At 47.3% G+C, this 21,953-nt stretch overlaps 1 protein-coding gene across 4 annotated transcripts in view; it reads left to right on the forward strand.

The window, feature by feature from the left end:
- Positions 1 to 21,953, forward strand: part of slc24a1 (solute carrier family 24 member 1) — a 108,131-nt gene that overhangs the window by 76,432 nt on the left and 9,746 nt on the right. For all 4 annotated transcript variants that reach the window (XM_038813426.1, XM_038813428.1, XM_038813427.1 and 1 more), the window contains one exon: positions 16,542 to 16,957. In XM_038813426.1, coding sequence (XP_038669354.1) covers positions 16,542 to 16,957 — 416 coding nt within the window. The remainder of the gene's footprint in view (positions 1 to 16,541; positions 16,958 to 21,953) is intronic.

Below are 21,953 nucleotides of genomic sequence, written 5' to 3' on the forward strand. Positions count from 1 at the left end.
AATTCAGAGTAAGGCTTATTGCCTCACTCTAATATGCAGATTTGCCAAAAACTGATCCCGCCCATTGTGGGTGTGACACCCTTTGCAACATCTCGCGAGATCGCGTTGTGAGCTGGGTGGATCCCGGGAGTGGATTCTCCCGGCTTTCACCGGGCAAGCTGCCCCGTGGCGAACTGCGTGTTTGGCATGGTGTGGCCGGAAGATCACGCCCAGTGTGTGCAGTTTGTGTTGGTATTTTCATGTACTCATGTGCATTTGAGATGATTAAAGGATTCATTCGGGCAAAAACAGAGACACAATTTCCTGTGGCGAAGGAACAAAGGAATAGAACTTGAAAATTAGAAGCTCAATTAGGCTGCACTTTTCACACACAAGGCTGTAGAAGTCTGAAATTCTCTCCTCTCTGTCAGTGAAGCTTTCAAGCCAGAGGATAATAGAATTTTGTGGGGTTATCAAGCGCAAAGAAGTTTTTAAATAAATTGAGAGTACCCAATTCTTTTTTTCCAATTGAGGGGCAATTTAGCGCGGCCAATCCACCTACCCTGCTCATCTTTGGGTTGTGGGGGCGAGACCCACGCAGACACGGGGAGAATGTGCAAACTCCACACGGACAGTGACCCAGAGCCGGGATCGAACCCGGGACCTCGGCGCCGTGAGGTAGCAGGGCTAACCCACTGCGCCACCGTGCTGCCCAAGCGATAAGAGGTTAAAGGTGGATGAAAGGGGCTCAGGTTTGGATCAGCTGTGGTCTAATTGAATGAGCAGTAGGGGGGGGGGGGGGGGGGGCTGCAGACTTGAGGGGCTTTTCCTCTTCCTATTTTAAGCCCAGTAAGAAGTCTCCCAACACCAGGTTAGAGTCCAACATGTTTGTTTCAAACACGAGCTTTCAGAGCACTGCTCCTTCTTCCTGCACCTGAGGAAGGAGCTGTGCTCCGAAAGCTCGTGTTTGAATCAAACCTGTTGGACTTTAAGCTGCTGTTGTCAGACTTCTTACTGTGCTCACCCCAGCCCAACGCCGGCATCGCCACATCTTATTTTAAGCATAGTTTCAAACTCTCCATCTTTTTTTAAAAACGCGTTTTATTCAAACTTGTATCAAAGTAGGTTACAGCAAGTAAACACCCCGGGAAACACTCTTCCCAACAATCAACTATACAGTTTGTACAGATTTTTCTCCTTTATCACACCTCTCCCCATCACCCACACCCCCGTGAGCTCCGGCTTCTCTGAAACCCCAAATATCAGCAAAGGGTCCGGGTCCACTCCCTCCTCCACTATCCTGGCTAAGACCGTGAACACTCCCGCCCAGAATCTTCCCAATTTCACAACCCCAAAACATGCGCTTGTGATTTGCTGCCCCCCTCCCCCCCCACACCTCTCACACTCATCTGCTACCCCCTGAAAGAACCCATTCATTCTCGCCCGAGTCACATGCACCCTGTGCATCACCTTAAACTGTATCAGGCTCATCCTTGCACAAGAGGAGATCCCGTTTACCCTACGCAGTGACTCACTCCATACTCCCCAATTGATCTCCCCTCCCAACTCTGCTTCCCATTTCTCCTTAATCTTCACCACCTACTCGCCTCCCTGCTCCCCCAGCCACTTATATATATCCCCAATTCTTCCCTCCCCTTCCACATCCGGAAGCAGCAGTCGCTCCAGCAGGATGTATCCCGGCAACCTAGGGAACCCCCTCCAGGACCCCCTAACCTGCAGATACCTGAACTCACTCCCCCTCAGTAGCTCTACCATCTTCCTTAGCTCCTCCAGACTGGTGAACCCTTCCTCCAAATACAAATCCCTCACCTTGACCAGCCCCACTTCCCTCCACCTCCTGTATCCACTATCCATCCCCCCCCCCCCCCCCCCCCCGGCTCAAACCCATGATTCTCGCACAGCGGCGTTAGCACCGACATCCCTTCCACCCTAAAATGCCTCCTCAGCTGATTCCATATCTTCACCGTGGACTGGGCCACTGGGCTCCCTGAATACCTACTCGGAGCCATTGGCAATGCTGCCATCACCATTGTCCTCAAACTAGACCCCTTACAAGATTCCTCCTCCATCCTAACCCACTCTACCCCTTGTCCTTCCCATCATCGCTGTACGGTATCCACATTCGCCGCCCAATAATAATGAAGCAAGTTTGGCAACGCCAACCTCCCCTGCTGCCTCTGCCTCTGTAACAGGGTCCTCCCCACCCTCGGCACCTTCCCCGCCCATACAAAGTCAGACATGATTGTGTCCGCTTTCCGAAAAAAGACCTTTGGTATAAAGTTTGGGAGAGCCTGGAAGATAAACAAGAACCTCGGTAGAATATTCACTTTCACCACTTGAACCCTCCCCGCCAACGTTACGTGCTGTGTATCCCACCTCTTAAGATCCTCCCTGGCCTCCTCCACCAGCTTTGTTAAGTTTCACTTATGGAGCCCAGTCCATTCCCTCGCTACCCGAATCCCCGAATACCTAAACCTATCCCTCGCTACCGTAAATGGCATCCCCCCTAAATTAGCCCGCTGTGCCAGCTCATTCACCGGGAATACCTCGCTTTTCCCTACATTCAGCTTGTATCCCGAGAACCCTCCAAACCTCCCCAACAGGCCCATAATCCTTCCCATACTCTCCAACGGATCCGAAACACACAGCAAGAGGTCATCGGCACAGAGCGACACCCGATGCTCCCTCTGTCCCCTCATTAACCCCTGCCACTCTGCCGACCCCCTGAGAGCCATCGCTCACAGCTCTATGGCCAGCGCAAACAGCAGCGGCGACAGCGGGCACCCCTGCCTTGTACCCCTGTGAAAGTCAAAGCTTTGTGAGCTTATATCATTCGTCCTCACCTTCGCTCTTGGTGCCACATACAGAAACCGCACCCATGCCACAAATCTCGGCCCAAACCCAAACCTTCCCAAAACTTCAAACAAGTACCGCCACTCCACCCGATCAAATGCTTTCTCCGCGTCCATGGACACCACCACCTCCGGTACCAGATTCATCACCACATTCATCAGCCGTCTTATATTACTCGCGAGCTGCCTGCCCTATACGAAGCCTGTTTGATCTTCTGCAACCATCCCCGGGACACAATCCTCCATCCTCCCCGCCAACAACTTAGCCAATACTTTCACATCCATGTTCAATAGTGATATGGGTCTAAACGACCCACAGTCCACTGGGTCCTTCCCTTTACTGGGGATTAGTGTGATTACTGCCTGCTTCATCGTCTCCGGCAACTCCCCCTTCTCCAGTGCTTCATTAAACACCCCCAACAGATGTGGTGCCACTCCACCCGATCAAATGCTTTCTCTGCCGCAAATTCCTTATAAAATTCCGCCGGGTACCCATCCGGCCCAGGGGCCTTCCCCGACTACATACCCCTGATACTATCCAGCACCTCCCTCAGCCCCAGGGGCCCCTCCAACGCCTGCCTCTTTGCTTCCTCCACCTGGGGAAATTCCAGCTCGTCCAGAAACCACCCCATGTCCCCCTCCTCTCCTCCTGGGTCTGCCTCATAAAGTCCCTGGTAATACACCCTAAATGCCTCATTTATCTTCCCTGGCTCTGACACCACATCCCCAGCCCCAGTCCGGATCTTCAATATTTCCCTGGACGCAGCCTGCCTCTGCAGCTGGTGCGCCAGCATGCGGCTCGCCTTCTCCCCATACTCGGATTGCACCCCTCTTGCCCTACGCAGTTGCCCTACCACCCTCCCCGTTGACAGCCTGTCAAATTGCCCCTCCAACTTTTTCCTCCTCGCCAATCCCTCCACGGTGGGCACCCTTGAATATTCCCTGTCCACCTCCCCTATCTCGCTCACTAGACAGTCATGTTCCGCCCTCCTTTCCTTATTCGCATGAAACGTAAATGAGAATTTCTGCCCGGACCACTGCCTTCAGTGCTTCCCAAAAAATGCCCGCCGACACCCCCCCATTCTGATTGAACTCCACAGAATCCCTAATCGCCAACCGCACCTTATCTCAAAAACCTCCATCAGCCAACAACCCCAAGTCAAACCTCCACCCCGGCCTCTGCTCTCGTCCCGTACTGAACCGAATATCCAGCCAGTGGGGTGCATGGTCAGAGATAACTATCCCCGCATACTCTGCCCCCTCCACCCCAACCAAAATCTCCCCACTCACTACAAAGTAATCAACCCTCTAATACACCTTCTAGACGTGTGAAAAGAAGGAATACTCCCTTCCCCCTGGGTTCTGAAAGTGCCATGGATCCACCATACCCATCCTCTCCATAAACCCCCCCCCCCCCCCCAGCTCCCTCCCCATTCGTACCCTACCCATCGACCTGGGGCTCGATCTATCCACCCTCGGCTCCAGGATACAGTTAAAATCTCCGCCCATGATCAACTGGTGCGTGGCCAAATCCGGGATTGCTGCCAGCAACCCCCTCATAAAACCCACATCATCCCCATTTGGGGCATACACATTTACCAACACTACCAGTGACCCTTCCAATACCCCACTCCACCTTTGCCCTCAGTGTTTTACAAAGGTCTCCTAGGAGCCCCACCTCCGCCTCCAGAGCCACCACACGATCGCTGTGGTCCGAGATCACTCCTTCAATCTCCCGAATCTGTGACCCCTGCACCTCCAAACACCTCTCCATCCGCCCCAAAGTAGTCTTCAGGGGTGCCACAGCTTCTGCAATGGCCTTTGCATGATCCTCACGCATTTCTTTCCTCTGTTTATGGAATTCCTCCTTGATAAAAGTCATCAGTTCCTGTATCTGGGGCCTTCCAGCCTGCCCCTCCCCCGCCTGCATGCTGGAAGAGACTGTCTGTGAAGCACAAGCCTGTTTCAGCTTTCCAGCCAAACCTCTCACTGTTTTCTGCTGGGTCCGGTGATCAGAAGACATACCATTCCAGGGGTAAACTACTCCTCTAACAGTCACCTACACCTTTTCATCAAAATTCCACCCGGATCTGGGGAAAAGGAGCCCTTTTCTGTGACTTTGAACAGGAACAGCCCTTTATGTGACCAATCACTCCATGGTCACAAGCGGAAGTCTCAAACTCTCCATCTTATTACTTGGAGAAAGCCAAGTCCTTTCCATCAATATCGGAGCAGAAAACGAATTGTAGAAGGACAGGCACTCGGATACGTAAAGAGTTGCTTTCTCTTTGATTATTTCCCTTGTTTTTTTAAATAAATTTAGAATACCCAATTAATTTTTTCCAATTAAGTGGCAATTTAGCGTGGCCAATTCATCTACCCTGCACATCTTTGGGTTGTGGGGGCGGAACGCACGCAAACACGGGGAGAATGTACAAACTCCACACGGACAGTGACCCAGAACCGGGATTGAACCTGGGACCTCGGCGCTGTGAGGCAGCAGGGCTAACCACTACGCCACCATGCTGCCCTTATTATTTCCCTTGTTTTGCAATTCCATGCACCACTCACCATGAAAGACCCCAGACAAAGGGTAATGAAAGACCCCAGACAAAGGGTAATGAAAGACCCCAGACAAAGGGTAATGAAAGACCCCATGAGGAGGTCCCCATTAGACAGGTGGTTGATGTGACAGTGGGGGAGCATTTTAGTGATAGTGACAACAACTTGTTGCAATTTAAGTTTGTTCTGGACAAGGAAATAGACAAATTGCAGAAAAAGGTCGTGGATTGGGGGAGAGCAGACTTTAGTCAAATAAGGCAGGATCTGGCCAAGCTGGATTGGAACAAGTTACTGGTGGGAAGATCGACAGAAGAGCAGTGGGGGGTGTTCAAAGAGGAAATGGGGAGGGTACAGGCCCAACATGTTCCCTCTGGGGTAAGAGGAAGGAGTAACAAGCCCAGAGAACCTTGGATGACCAGAGATATTCAGGATACAATGAGAAGCGAGAGAGAGGCTTTTAATAAATACAAGAGGAGCAAATCAACATAGGCATTCGTGGAGTACAGAGAGTGCAGCATGGAACTGAAGAAAGCAATTAGGAGAGGGAAGAGGGGATATGAGAAATCTCTAGCTGGTAAAAGCCAGGAAAGTACCAAGATATTCTATAAGTATATCGATGGGACGGGGATAACGAGGGAAAAAATATGGCCCATTAAGGACCAAGGGGGAATCTATGGGTGGAGCCGGGGACATCGGTCGGGTGTTGAACGAATATTTCACATCTGTCTTCACCCAAGAGAACGAGGAGATAGATATGGAACTCAGGGAGAGAGACTGTGAGATTATTGAGCAAGTTGTCATAGGGAGCGACAAGGTATTAATTTGATTGATTTGATTTATTGTCACATGTACCGGAGTACAGTTTTTCTACGGCCGAGGGAACGTACACCGTACGTACATAGTAGACAAAAGAATAACCAACAGGGAACATTGACAAATGGTACATCGACAAACAGTGATTGGTTACAGTGCGGAACAAGGGGCCAAACAAAGCAAATACATGAGCAAGAGCAGCATAGGGCGTCGTGAATAGTGTTCTTACAGGGAACAGATCAGTCCGAGGGGGAGTCATTGAGGAGTTTTGTAGCTGTGGGGAAGAAGCTGTTCCTATGTCTGGATGTGCGGGTCTTCAGACTTCTGTACCTTCTGCCTGATGGAAGGGTCTGGAAGAAGGCAATGCCTGGGTGGGGAGGGGTCCCTGACAATGCTGTCTGCCTTCCTGAGGCAGCGGGAGGTGTATACAGAATCAATGTGGGGGTGGCAAGTCTTTTGTGATACGTTGGGCTGAGTTCACCACAACTCTGCAGTTTCTTGCGATTTTCGGCCGAGCAGTTGCCACACCAGGCTGTGATGGAGCCAGATAGGATGCTCTCTATCGCACATCTGTAGACGTTTGTGAGAGTCGATGCAGACATGCCGAATGTCTTTAGCTTCCGTAGGAAATAGAGACGTTGTTGGGCTTTCTTGACTGTTGCATCAACGTGAGTGGACCAGAACAGACTGTTGGTGATGGTGACCCCCGTGAACTTAAAGCTATCGACCATCTCCACTTCGGAGCCATTGATGCAGACGGGAGTGTGTGTCGTGCTGCGCTTCCTGAAGTCGATGATCAGTTCCTTGGTTTTTCCGACATTTAGAGAGAGGTTGTTTTCGGTGCACCATGCACAGTGGCGTGCAGAGGGGGGGGGGGGGGGGGGGGGGGGGGGGGGGGGGGGCGACGGTGCATTGGCCCCGGGCATCCATTGGATGGGGGCATCCAATCAGAGAAGGAAAAAAAAAAATTATTTTTTTTTTTTTAAATTTTTAAAAAATTTTTTAGATTACCCAATTATTTTTTTCAATTAAGGGGCAATTTAGCGTGGCCAATCCACCTACTCTGCACATTTTTTGGGTTGTGGGGGTGAAACCCACGCAGACACGGGGAGAATGTGCAAACTCCACACGGACATTGACCCAGAGCCGGGATCGAACCTGGGACCTCAGTTCCGTGAGGCGGTTGTGCTAACCACTAGGCCACCGTGCTGCCCCAGAGAAGGAAATAAGATAGTAATTTTAAAATTTCAGCGGTGATAAATCAATTTTTGGAGGCTCACCACACTGCAGAGGCAGTTGTTAGCCCTTTATTCCTTTAACATGGTGTACCCTTTCTGTCTAGAGAAAATGGTCCTTCTCCCCATCCCCCCCACACGCATGCACATGATGTACGTGGTGCAACCATCAAAAGCAACAAGCAGACGTGGCTGTTCGTTCCTGCGTTTCCTCGAGTCATAACTCGTCTTTTCTTCAGCTTTTTGTGCATCTAGATTAGTTCTTTTACCTACTCAGGTCAGTGAATAGCTCTAGAACAGGTGCAACTACGGTTTTTATAGGTTTTTTGGCGATATTTAATGAAATATTTACGTGGGATGTAGTAAGAGTGAAGCCTGGATGATCAGAGGACTGCTATGGCATTTAATCTCGGAATAGGAGACATTTATTCCTTAACATGCTAATATTCGAATACAGATACCACTAATTTGCAAGTCTATGATATAAATTGCACAAAATTATCAGTGGAGAATCAGTGTGAAATAATTTGATACGAAGGAACAAAGAAATGAAATATGGTTTATCCGTCAGCAACTGACCGATTGTTTACCATTTTCTTCCCATTTTCTCATGCGTCTTACGGTTTTTGAGATAGAAAATGAAATGTTACGAGTATTTCGTGTACAACCGAGTGGAGCACAGAACAGGAAAAAAAGAGGGCCAGAGTCGAAGAAGAGTCCCATCAAAGAGGGGCATTAGATGCATGGATAAAAAGAAGTAAAGAAGAAGTAGGAGAACCTGGAGAAGTAAAAGATGATGTGGGTGCAGAGAAGGATTTTTCTGATACGGATTCAGCTCGGTCAGAACATAATACTCTCTCTCCTCAGTCTCGTTGTCAGGATGATGATCCATGTGAAGAAAATAAAGAAGATATTTGCATATTTTTGCAAAGAAGCGATTTTGGCTGTTTGAAGAAACCGATTCCAGATCATTTGAAGATGACAATATTACAACATAGCCCTGAAAGATATCAGAATAAAAGTGGTCCATTTGCTGAGAAGGATGGGAGATCATTTTCCAAACAGTGGTTTGATAAAGTTTCCACAAACGGAGAAATTGTGGAGAGAAAATGGTTGTTATACTCTCCATATCGGAAAGCATGCTACTGTTTTGTTTGCTTTTTGTTTTCAAAGGAGCATTTGTTGTCTGTGTCAAACTTTGGAAAGGAAGACAGTTTCTCCACTTGGAGAAAATTAAATCCAACAATACCTGACCATGAGAAAAGCCCTTCTCATAGAGCTCACATGAGGGAATACCTGAACCTTGTAGTTCGACTCCATCATTCAACTACGATAGATGCTGAACTTCAACAGCAAATGTCTGCTGAAAAGAAAAGATGGAAAGCTATAACTGAACGGATTGTCGAGGTTATATCCTTTCTGGCAAAACAGAATCTGGCCTATCGTGGACATCGAGGAGAAGGAATATCTGGGTTATCAGAGCCAGGGGAGACAGTCAGTGAAAATACAGGAAACTTTCTAGCAACAATCAGACTTTTGGCCAAATATGATGACATCTTAGCAAAACACTTGCAGAGAGGGAAAGAGAAACCAAAAAGTGTCACCTACTTGTCCAACAGAATTCAAAACGAAATAATCAATCTTCTTGGTGAAACTGTCAAGAAAAATATAATTTCCGAAATTAAGGACGCAAAATATTTTAGCATAATGCTGGATTCAACTCCAGATGCTGGTTTAGCTCACTGAGCTAAATCGCTGGCTTTTAAAGCAGACCAAGCAGGCCAGCAGCACGGTTCGATTCCCGTACCAGCCTCCCCGGACAGGCGCCGGAATGTGGCGACTAGGGGCTTTTCACAGTAACTTCATTGAAGCCTACTCGTGACAATAAGCGATTTTCATTTCATTCATTTCAGATATTGCCCATGAAGATCAGGTTTCTGAAATTCTGCGTTACGTTCATATTGATGAAAACAGAAAAGTAGAAATAAAGGAGACATTTCTGGGATTTTTTCAAGTCAACAAGAAAGATGCAGTCAGCCTGGTAAATAAAATTCAGGAAAAATTGGAAGAAGACAAAATTTCCATGAATGACTCTCGTGGTCAAGCATATGATAACGCAGCAGTTATGGCTGGAGTGAGAGGAGGTGTTCAACAAAATATTCTTGAAGTTAACCCAAAAGCTGTGTTTGTGAACTGCGAGAACCACAGCCTCAATTTGTCCTGTGTCCATGCAAGTGAGGTGCAACCTGTTGTTGTTACATTTTTTGGCATTCTAGAAAAACTCTACTTTTTTTTCTTCATCTACTTCTCGTTGGGAAGTGTTAAAATCATTTGTCACTCGGACTGTGAAAAGACAGTGTGACACAAGATGGAGTTCCAGCCATGATGCTGTGCAAGTAATCCATGAAGAGTGTGACAACGTTATTGCAAGCCTTCAACACCTGCTGGAAGGAGAATTTTCAAGGGAAACTAAATCTGATGCAGGATCGCTACTGAACTCTATTCAACAGTTCCCGTTTATAGCTTTATTAAATTTTTGGTACTCAGTTTTATCATCAGTGGATAAAGTCTCAAAACGTTTGCAGGATCCGAAAATGGGGTTCCATGAAGCTTCTTGTGATCTGACAGGACTTATTCATATCTTGAATTTGAAGAATGACGAAATTATCCACAATGCAATAGATTTAGCCAATGAATATTGTCAAAATTGGGGAATACCAATTGCACGAACAAGGAGAAGAAGAATAATGCCTGGAGAGTCAGCAAGAGATAGTGGACTGACGGCACAAGAAGAAATGAATAGAGTAATGGTAGAGATTGTGAACAGATTAAAAACTGAAATTGAAGACCGCAGTGTCCGTCTTCAAAGACTCAGTGACCGATTTTCTTTTCTTCTGAACTTGAATTCAGGAGTGATTGAAGATGAACAAGAAAGAGAGAAATTAAAAAAGGAATGTTCAGACTTTGCAAATTATTATGACAATGATGTGGTTGCAATTCAGTTATATGACAAAATTATTGATTTTGTGATGCTCCTTCGAGCTGGAGGGAATAGAGTTCCCCCTGATCCTAAAGATGCTCTGGAGTCTTTACTACAGTATGGGAGGGATGTCTTTCCGATGCTGTGTGTTTCATACAGATTGCTGCTTACAATCGCATTTTCAGTCGCAAGCTGTGAAAGGTCATTTTCAAAACTGAAATTAATAAAAACATATCTGAGGTCTTCTATGTCACAGGAGCTACTGACCAACCTGGCTTTAATAAGCATTGAAAAAGAATTTCTCACAGCTGATGTAAAAAGTGAAGTCGTTCAGGTGTTTTGTGACAGGAGGTATCATTTGGGGAAAAGAACTTAATAAATTTGATTAATTTATATTAAAATCAAATAAAGCGTTTATTTCATGTTTCATCTGTGTTTATATATTCAAAATGTTTTCCTTTCTCAAAATATTTCTCAGTATATTAGGCCTTATACTTGAGTCCTAGGGGCATACAATCAAGATTTGCCCCGGGCATCACCAGACCTCTGCACGCCACTGACCATGCACCTAAGTGATCTATAGTCTGTAGTCTATGTTTGGAACTGTACAGAGTTAAAGCTTACCAATAAAAGTGTTTATGTTTAAACACAAGCCTCAAGATCTCATCAATGAGCCATCACCAGTACAACACGTTAAGTACATAATATGACACGGGGTCAGAATATGAAACTTCGGTCGTGGGTTAAGTTGTACCTGAGTCCGGATCCCAGCAGACATGGAGGGAAGGATCGTTTGTAAACCTGTGGATCACTCAAGGAGCAGAGAGATGCTCCAACAATCAGTGTTGCCCTCAAGAAACCCATAAACATAGAAGTACCTGATTGAACTGATGTCTCCGTGGAAGCAAATAGTAATGAACTTCATGTGCCAGAAGAGGTACCCGTCATTGCAGTTCCTGTTCATGTCGATCGTGTGGAAGCATCTCAGACAACAGAATTATACCACTCTACAAGAAACAGAAAACTCCTCTCTAACTCGATTCATAATTGTCTAACTCATGTATATAATGTTTAGTGAGAATTTAGACGGAGTAACTTACTTATTGAAGATAGTATAAAGGAGTTAAAGGGGGAGGGATGTGGCGATTGTCCCTTTCACGGCAACACAGCTGAGTATTTGGCCTGGGGGACCAATTGGGAGTTAGAGTGGGTAATCACCCCAGGGGGTGGAGTCCTCTCTTAGGCAGGAGACATGTAGGGGACTAGGTTCAGCCAAGTGTCTGCTATACTGTTCTTCTCATTAATAAATACCTATTGTGTTTCTAATGAAGTCTGTGCAGTGCATCCTTACAATTCCATTAGTCTTTCAATTATTTTTTTGTACTTGGCTGCGGCAATTCAGTGATCTGTCTGCACAGATTCCAAAGTCTGTTTGGACCTTCAGTATTCTTTACCCTGTTTATTTAATACTCATATTGATCCCTTATTTGTTTCTAAATGGATGACCATCAGTTTCATCCATTCCTGTCTATCAATGTCTCCTTATAATGTTATGCTCCCATTAACACTCATTACTGTATCATAATTTTTTATGTCCTGATTGTGCCAAGTAATTAATAAATTGAATAGCTGAGACCCCAGGATAGATTATTACAGTTCACCACTGGTGACCTCTTCCAATGCGAGCACATGTCCATTATTCCCACTCTTTGTCTTCTGCTGCCTAATCAAAATCCCGAGGTGGTCAATAATTTGCTTCAATTACACATGCTTTAAATTTAGTTTACAGTCTTTTAAATGGAATTTTATTGAATGCCTTCTGGAAATCCACATAAGCAACATCTATTAACATCCTGTCTGCTACTTTCATTACCTCCTCAAATAATTCAATTAGGTTCATTAGACATGACTTTCTATTTACAAATCCGTGTTGGCTGTCTCTAATCAGTGCAAGTTAAGTACTCTGTCCCTAATTATAGATTTCAATAACGTTCCCACAACATATGTTAGACTAAAGGCCCAGAATTCCTGGTTTCTCTACCTCACCTTTCTTAAATGGTGGAGACACAATTGCAGTTTTCCAATTTGGAGAGGCAAGTTTTGAACCGAGGGAACTTTGGCAGATGATGGCGAAAGCATCTGTAATTTCCTCATCGATTTCTTTTCAAACCTGGGGTTTTGGCGATTTGTCACACTTTAGTGAGAACTCTTTCTAACTCTCTCTTCTTTCTTAAGTAGCTTTAGTGAGTTCCAGTCCTTGATTTGTTATGAGTTTGCCAGGAATTCCTGGTATGCTGTCCTCCTCCTCACCCGTGGAGACTGGTACAAAAATATTTACTCAATGAGTCTACCAACTCCTGATTTTAATTTGCAATATTCTGTTTCTTAAGGGCTCACATTACCCTTGACCATCCTGAATCTACTAATATATTGGCAAAAACATTGGCGACCCCGTTGGCCGTCACTGGAAGCAGGGCGAAATATTTGAAGGGCCCATTGGGAGGGGGAGGGGGGGGGGGGGAAGAGTTCCCCTTCAGTGCATGTGGAGGGAGCTTACCCATTTGCCTGTGTAGTGTGGGACTGCCCCAATGCCGAAAGGGATTCCCCTATGTCCGTGGATGGGTGGGTGGGTGGGGAGGAGTTTATTTCTAACGCTGACCGGGGCACAATGGTGCCCTGCTCTCTGACCAGCTCTATCAGGCACTACACCCCCCCCCCCCCCCCCCCCCCAGAGTGATGACAGAAACCACACCCCCAGATTCTCTGCGGCTGCAGAGATTCACGACGGGTTTCTCACTTAAACTGACATTCTGAGCTGTCCATATCCATTTGTGATTTTCTTCTGATTGCAACTTGCTTTCCAATCTATTTTAGTGTTGTCCGCAAGTTTGACGACAGGACCTTCAGTCCCTGTATCCAAGCCATTGATATAGATTGTAAATAGCTATTACCCAAAGGACCAAACCATGTGGCTCCCCACTAGCTACAGCTTGGCAACCAGAAAAAGACCCATTTATCCTCTCTGCTTCCTGTTGGAAGTTGATAAGTGAATATATTACCCCCAGCCCTGTGGGATCTCACTTATATATTGACCTTTTGAGTGGTTTTGTATGAAATGCCTCCTGCAAGTCCAGATACATGACATTGATTAGACCCCCATTATCCACTTTGTTATATCTTTGAAGAGCTCCATCAAATTAGACAAACATGATTTACCCTTCATAAAAGACGAGGATGGCCATTCAGCCCATCAAATTACAGCCCAGATAAAAGCAAATTACTGCAGATGCTGGAATCTGAAACGAAAGGGAAAATGCCGGAAAATCTCAGCAGGTCTGGCAGCATCTGTAGGGAGAGAAAAGAGCTAACGTTTCGAATCGAAACGTTAGCTCTTTTCTCTCCCTACAGATGCTGCCAGACTTGCTGAGATTTTCCAGCATTTTCCCTTTCGATCCAATTACAGCCCCTTCAGTGCTGTACCTAATTGTTTCAGAAGTGATTCTGGGTTTTAACTGGGAGCTCATTTAGTGTAGTACCAGGAACCAGATACTAGGCTGGGACTCTTCAAACAAATTCCGTGGAAAGTGTCGAAGCTGTCAGAGAATTCAGATCTAATGAAACCCAAGTCCCAGAGTTGAAAGGCTACTATACTGCATCATTCAATACCCCAGGAAAGAACTTTACAGTGATTACACTTGGATACGGGACTGGGTAATGCTGATACACGATGTCCAATTGTCAGCGCTGGTCTGCAGACGAGTTTCAATCACCCAGAAGCATTGAAGGGGAATATTTCAGAAATTATATTCCCTAATTGGATTCTGATATTCTGCCTATAATGGGGGACTAACTGGCAGCGAGGTGAGTAAGGAGTCATGAGGTGTTGTAGAAGCAACACAACGCTACAGGATAGGCAAGATTGACCAGCTGCTCTATTCCTGTCCAAATATATGTTATATATATATGTTACATGTGCTTATTTATACACATATATATGTTATATATGCTTATTTATACATGTATGTTTATATGTCTGTGTTAAATATGTTTGTATATGTCATATAAATATATATATATCTATACCACTTGTGAAACAGCAAATTTTAACTAAAATACAAGTTGAAAATTTTTTTTTTTTAAATTTAGAGTACCCAATTCATTTTTCCCAATGAAGGGGCAATTTAGCGGGGCCAATCCACCTACCCTGCACATCTTTGGGTTGTGGGGGTGAAACCCACGCAGACACGGGGAGAATGTGCAAACTCCACACGGACAGTGACCCAGAGCCGGGATCGAACCCGGGTCATTGGCGCTGTGAGGCAACAGTGCTAACCCACTGTGCCACCGTGCTGCCCTGACAAGTTGAAAATATAAAATATGTTCGTGAACATTGGATTAAAGAATTAAAAAGGAAGGGGCTGCATTTTCTCGCCCTCCGCTGGCGGAACATTCTAGTGCTGCCAATGGCGACCATCAGCTGCTAGAAAACACAACACGGTGGGGGGCAGGGGGGTTGGTAAATCCCACTCCTCAAAGTCTTTGTTAACTATTCTAGCTGCTCACTGTCCGTGTGGAGTTTGCACGTTCTCCCCGTGTCTGCGTGGGTTTCGCCCCCACAACCCAAAAATGTGCAACGTAGGTGGATTGGCCACGCTAAATTGCCCCTTAATCGGAAAAAAATAATTGGCTAATCTAAATTTATAAAAAAAAAAAAAACAAACTATTCTAGCTGCATTCTTTGAAGAAGATGAGATGCAGCCAGGCCTGAAAAACTATTAACGCAAAGTAGTAATGAAATAATAAAAGTCACATCACTCGCCTGAAAATGGAGAAATGGCTGTTGGCAATATTTGAGGAGGAATGCTTGTTATTTTGATTTGAAATCCCTTTCACCATAGTGTTAAAATGAACATCTAACCACCTCCATTACAATAGTGGGCAGGGGAAAATTATAGAAGAATTTCGAGATTACAATGTCTACTTATTAAGTATCAATCTGGCTGACTTTAAGTGAACAAAGAACAAAGAAAAGTACAGCACAGGAACAGGCCCTTCGGTCCTCCAAGCCCGTGCCGACCATGCTGCCCGTCTAAACTAAAATCTCCTACACTTCCGGGGTCTGTATCCCTCTTTCCCATCCTATTCATGTATTTGTCAAGATGCCCCTTAAACGTGACTATCGTCAGTGCATCTTTTAAGGTCATTTAAAAACGTTTAGTCTCGAGAGAGGGATATCGCTATCGATAGTTTCCACTCCTAGATGCTCCGAGAAGGTGGTGGTGGACTGCCTTCTGGGACTGGCCTGGGTCACTGTCTGTGTGGAGTCTGCACATCCTCCCCGTGTCTGCGTGGGTTTCCTCCGGGTGCTCCGGTTTCCTCCCACAGTCCAAAGATGTGCAGGTTAGATTGGGTTACAGGGTTAGGGTGGGAGAGTGGGCCTGGTGGGCTGCTTTATCAGAGGATCGGTGCGGACTTGATGGTTCGAATATCCTCCTTCTGCGCTATAGGGATTCTATGATTCATTCGTAGCAGTTTGATAAGGGGCTTGCACATCCAAGGGTAGTAAAGAGTCAACATTTGGAGGGTAGGCACGGTGGCACAGTGGTTAGCACTGCTGCCTGACGCCGCTGAGGACCCAGGTTCGATCCCGGCTCTGGGTCACTGTCTGTGTGGAGTTTGCACATTCTCCCCGTGTCTGCGTGGGTTTCACCCCCAGAACCCAAAAATGTGCAGGGTAGGTGGATTGGCCACGCTAAATTGCCCCTTAATTGGGAAAAAAAGTCAACAATTGGTGGGGACTGAAGTAATTTTAAACCATTTATAGACAAGTGAGGACATCAAGTTTGCTTGTTTGAGAACATTAGTGAACAGATTAGGTTTTTACAATATTTCAACGGTCATTTTTATTGGCCCCAGAGTTTCATTTGCAAGTTGTTTTATTCATCAAACTGAATTAAAATTTTAGAGCATGATTTCCAGTTGTTGCTGGATTTTAGCAAAAATGAAAACTGTGATACTGAAATAATGTCTGTCTTTATAATGAACATAAAGAATAAAGCAGAGCAATTAGATCCTGAAGATTATGGTCCTGTTTTGTAGATGGAGACACTGAGCAGAAGAAGACAGAGGAGAAGGCGACAGAGGAGAAGGCAACAGAGGAGAAAGCAACAGAGGAGAAGTCAACAGAGGAGGAGGCGACAGAGGAGAAAGCGACAGAGGAGAAGGGGACAGAGGAGGTGGCGACAGAGGAGAAAGCGACAGAGGAGAAGGGGACAGAGGAGGTGGCGACAGAGGAGAAAGCGACAGAGGAGGTGGCGACAGAGGAGAAGGCGACAGAGGAGAAAGCGACAGAGGAGGTGGTGACAGAGGAGGAAGCGACAGAGGAGAAGGGGACAGAGGAGGAGACAGATCTCCCCAATTCAGTGAATATTGACGTTACCCCCCCAACTGATCCACCCACCCCATCCTCACCGAGAGAAGGTGCTGAAGATGAAGATAATTCTGCCAACGATAAAGTAAGTGGCCCAAAAGGATCTACTCTTTTTCCACTTCAACTATTATTATTATTTGTATTATTATTATTATTTTTTTTAAAACGCATTTTATTCAAACTTGTATCAAAGTAGGTTACAACAAATAAACACCCCGGGAAACATTCTTCCCAACAATCAACTATACAGTTTGTACAGATTTTTCTCCTTTTTCACCCCCCCCCCCCCCCCCCCCCCCCCCCCCCCCCCTCCCCATCACACACACCTTCCCGCGATGAACAGCTCCTCAAACACGGTCACAAACATCCCCCACCTTTTCTCAAACCCCTCTGAAGAGCCCCATAACTCATACTTTATCTTCTCTAATCGCAGAAAGTCATACAGGTCACCCAACCATGCTGGTAACCCCGGTGGCGATGCCGACCGCCACTCCAGCAAAATTCACCGCCGTGCAATCAGAGAGGCGAAGACCAAGACATCGGCCTTCCTCCTCTCCATGAGCTCCGGCTTCTCTGAAACCCCAAATATCGCCACCAAAGGGTCCGGGTCCGGGTCCACTCCCTCCTCCACTATCCTGGCTAAGACCATGAACACTCCGCTCAGAATCTTCCCAATTTCACAACCCCAGAACATGTGAGCATGATTCGCTGGCCCCACCCACACCCCTCACACTCATCTGCTACTCCCTGAAAGAACCCACTCATTCTCGCCAGAGTCATGCACCCTGTGAGGAGGTCCCGTTTACCCTTCGCAGTGCCTCACTCCATACTCCCCAATTGATCTCCATTCCCAACTCTGCTACCCATTTCTCCGTGATCTTCACCACCCGCTCACCTCCCTGCTCCCCCAGCCACTTATATATATCCATAATTCTTCCCTCCCCTTCCACATCCGGAAGCAGCAGTCACTCCAGCAGGATGTATCCCGGCAATCTAGAGAACCCCTTCCAGACCTTTCGTGCAAAGTCCCTAACCTGTAGATTCCTGAACTCACTTCCCCTCGGCAGCTCTACCCTCTCCCTTAGCTCCTCCAGACTGGCAAACCCTTCCTCCAAATACAGATCCCTCACCTTGACCAGCCACACTTCCCTACACCTCCTGTACACACAATCCATCCCCCCGGCTCAAACCCATGATTCTCGCACAGCGGTGTTAGCACCAACATCCCTTCCACCCTAAAATGCCTCCTCAGCTGATTCCATATCTTCACCGTGGACTGCATCACTGGGCTCCCTGAATACCTACTCGGAGCCATTGGCAATGCTGCCGTCACCATAGCCCTCAAACTAGACCCCTTACAAGATTCCTCCTCCATCCTAACCCACTCTACCCCTTCTCCTTCCCACCACCGCCGCACCTTGTCCACATTCGCCGCCCAATAATAATTAAGCAAGTTTGGCAATGCCAACCCCCCTCCCCCCCCCTGCTGCATCTGTAGCAGGGTCCTCCCCACCCTCGGCACCTTCCCCCCCCCCTGCTGCCTCTGTAGCAGGGTCCTCCCCACCCTCGGCACCTTCCCCGTCCATACAAAGTCAGAGATGATTGTGTCCACTTTCCGAAAAAAGGCCTTTGGTATAAAGATCGGGAGAACCTGAAAGATAAACAAGAACATCGGCAGAATATTCATTTTCACCACTTGGACCCTCCCCACCAACGTTAAGTGCAGTGTATCCCACCTCTTATGATCCTCCCTGGCCTCCTCCACCAGCTTTGTTAAGTTTCACTTATGGAGCCCAGTCCATTCCCTCGCTACCCGAATCCCCAAGTACCTAAACCTATCCCTCGCTACCGTAAATGGCATCCCCCCTAAATTAGCCCGCTGTGCCAGCTCATTCACCGGGAATACCTCGCTTTTCCCTACATTCAGCTTGTATCCCGAGAACCCTCCAAACCTCGGCAACAGGCCCATAATCCTTCCCATACTCTCCAACGGATCCGAAACATACAGCAAGAGGTCATCGGCACAGAGCGACACCCAATGCTCCCTCTGTCCCCTCATTATCCCCTGCCACTCTGCCGACCCCCTGAGAGCCATCGCCAATGACTCTATGGCCAGCGCAAACAGCAGCGGCGATAGCGGGCACCCCTGCCTCGTACCCCTGTGAAAGTCAAAGCTTTGTGAGCTCATATCATTCGTCCTCACCCTCGCTCTTGGCGCCACATACAGCAACCGCACCCATGCCACAAATCTCGGCCCAAACCCAAACCTTCCCAAAACTTCAAACAAGTACCGCCACTCCACCCGATCAAATGCTTTCTCCGCGTCCATGGACACCACCACCTCCGGTACCAGAGCTCTCGACGGATTCATCACCACATTCATCAGCCGTCTTATATTACTCGCGAGCTGCCTGCCCTTCACGAAGCCTGTTTGATCTTCTGCAACTACCCCCAGGACACAATCCTCCATCCTCCCCGTCAACAACTGAGCCAATACTTTCACATCCGTGTTCGATAGTGATATGGGTCTAAACGACCCACATTCCACAGGATCCTTCCCTTTTTTGGGGATTAGTGTGATTACTGCCTGCTTCATCATCTCCGGCAACTCCCCCTTCTCCAGTGCTTCATTAAACGCCCCCAACAGATGTGGTGCCAGGTCCGCCGCAAATTCCTTATAAAATTCTGCTGGGTACCCATCCGGCCCAGGGGTCTTCCCCGACTACATACCCCTGATGCTGTCCAGCATCTCCCTCAACCCCAGGGGCCCCTCCAATGCCTGCCTCCTTGCTTCCTCCACCTGGGGAAATTCCAACTCGTCCGGAAACCGCCCCATGTCCCCCTCCTCTCCTCCTGGGTCTGCCTCATAAAGTCCCTGGTAATACTCCCTAAATGCCTCATTTATCTTCCCTGGCTCTGACACCACATCCCCAGCCCCAGTCCGGATCTTCAATATTTCCCTGGACGCAGCCTGCCTCCACAGCTGGTGCCCCAGCATGCAGCTCACCTTCTCCCCATACTCGTATTGAGCCCCTCTTGCCCTACGCAGTTGCCCTGCCGCCCTCGCCTGTTGACAGCCTCTCAAATTGCCCCTGCAACTTTTTCCCCCTTGCCAATCCCTCCACGGTGGGCACCCTTGAATATTCCCTGTCCACCTCCACTATCTCGCTCACTAGACGGTCATGTTCCGCCCTCCTTTCCTTATTCGCATGAAACGTAAATGAGATAATTTCTCCCCGGACCACTGCCTTCAGTGCTTCCCAAAAAATGCCCGCCGACACCCCCCCATTCTGATTGAACTCCACATAATCCCTAATCACCCCCCGCACCTTATCACAAAAGCCTCCATCCGCCAACAACCCCGAGTCAAACCTCCACCCGGGCCTCTGCTCTCGTCCCGTACTGAGCCGAATATCCAGCTAGTGGGGTGCATGGTCCGAGATAACTAACCCCACAAACTCTGCCCCCTCCACTCCACCCAAAATCCCCCCACTCACTACAAAGTAATCAATCCTCTAATACACCTTATAGACGTGTGAAAAGAAGGAATACTCCCTTCCCCCTGGGTTCTGAAAGTGCCATGGATCCACCATACCCATCCTCTCCATAACCCCCCCCCGAGCTCCCTCCCCATTCGTACCCTACCCATCGACCTGGGGCTCGATTATCCACCCTCGGCTCCAGGATACAGTTACAATCTCCTCCCATGATCAACTGGTTCGTGGCCAAATCTGGGATTGCTGCCAGCAACCCCTTCATAAAACCCACATCATCCTAATTTGGGGCAGACACATTTACCAACACTACCGGTGCCCCTTCCAATACCCCACTCACAATCACATATCTCCCACCTGGATCCCTCACCTCCTTCGCACTCACGAATACTATTTTTTTCCTCATTAAAATCGCCACACCCCTTGATGACAAATCAAACCCTGAGTGAAAAACCATTGCTTCAAAGAGAAAGAGCGGGTTCAGAGATGGACGAAGAAGCATCGTGACTTTAAATGGGAAGGCCATGCCATTGACCAAGATATGGGACCGGAGCTGGCAAAGAAGAGGGCTGCGTTCCACAAAGCCACCACCGCCCTATCCAACAGTGGAATCTGCTTTAGTCTGGTGTACCCGACATGGCTTAGAGTGACTTTCCAGGGAAAGGACTATTTATTTCATGTGCTGGGAGAGGCGGACTCTTTTGTTAAGAAACACAGGTTTGGCGCAGTCTGAGTGAGTTTTTTAGGTGCTGGGACCGAGCATGTTGAATTGTTGGGGTCCCATGTTTAATTTTGTATTTTCCTGTTCGAGTTGAATTTTTACAGTTTGTGCTCAGCTTTAGGGTTTATGTGAGGATCTGTTTTGATTGTTTTGAGCGCAGTGGTTTATGGGTTTTAGTATTTTGTTGTTTGTAACCATTTTTCTTAACTCTAGTTGGGAGCCTCCCTGCTAGCCTAAGGGTTAGCTAACGGGAGGTGTTGAGGTTGACTGCAGCTCTGTATCGTAGTTTTTTTAGATAATGAGCTCAGGGCTCTTGTTCTGTTTCAGTCTGTTCGAAGCAGATTTTAGTTGTATGTGTTTGTCTTGCTTTTATTTGAATGCATATTTCGATGTGGAATTATCCGAGAGCGGGGGCAAGGGGGAAGGGGTTTGGGCGTAGTTTGTTAATGGTGTCTGCAGATTATTTATTTACTCTTGTCATTTGATTTGGTGGCGCATTTTGCACTCGGGTGATGAAGATTTTTCGTTTTTCTCACATGTGCACCAGGTGGGCAAGCGGGTTGATTTTTTGTGGTGGATCGGTCTTTTCTCTCCTCTGTGGTTGCTGCTGAGTACTCAGCGATTGTGATTTCGGACCATACCCTCCACTTTGTTTATTTGGCTCTAGAATCAGGCCCCTCCCAGCATCTGACATGGAGGTTGGACACAACATTATTAGGGGACAAGAAACTTAGTGAACGCACGTCCATTGTCATTGGCGATGATGCGACCATTAATTCACGCGAAACAGAGAGTGGATGTAAACTGTGGCTTTAATCGACTAGAACAGTGCCTGCCTGGGACTGATCTGCTACTGAGAGCCGCCT

This window comes from Scyliorhinus canicula, chromosome 12 (genome assembly GCF_902713615.1).
Source record: "Scyliorhinus canicula chromosome 12, sScyCan1.1, whole genome shotgun sequence".
Lineage (NCBI taxonomy): Eukaryota > Metazoa > Chordata > Chondrichthyes > Carcharhiniformes > Scyliorhinidae > Scyliorhinus > Scyliorhinus canicula.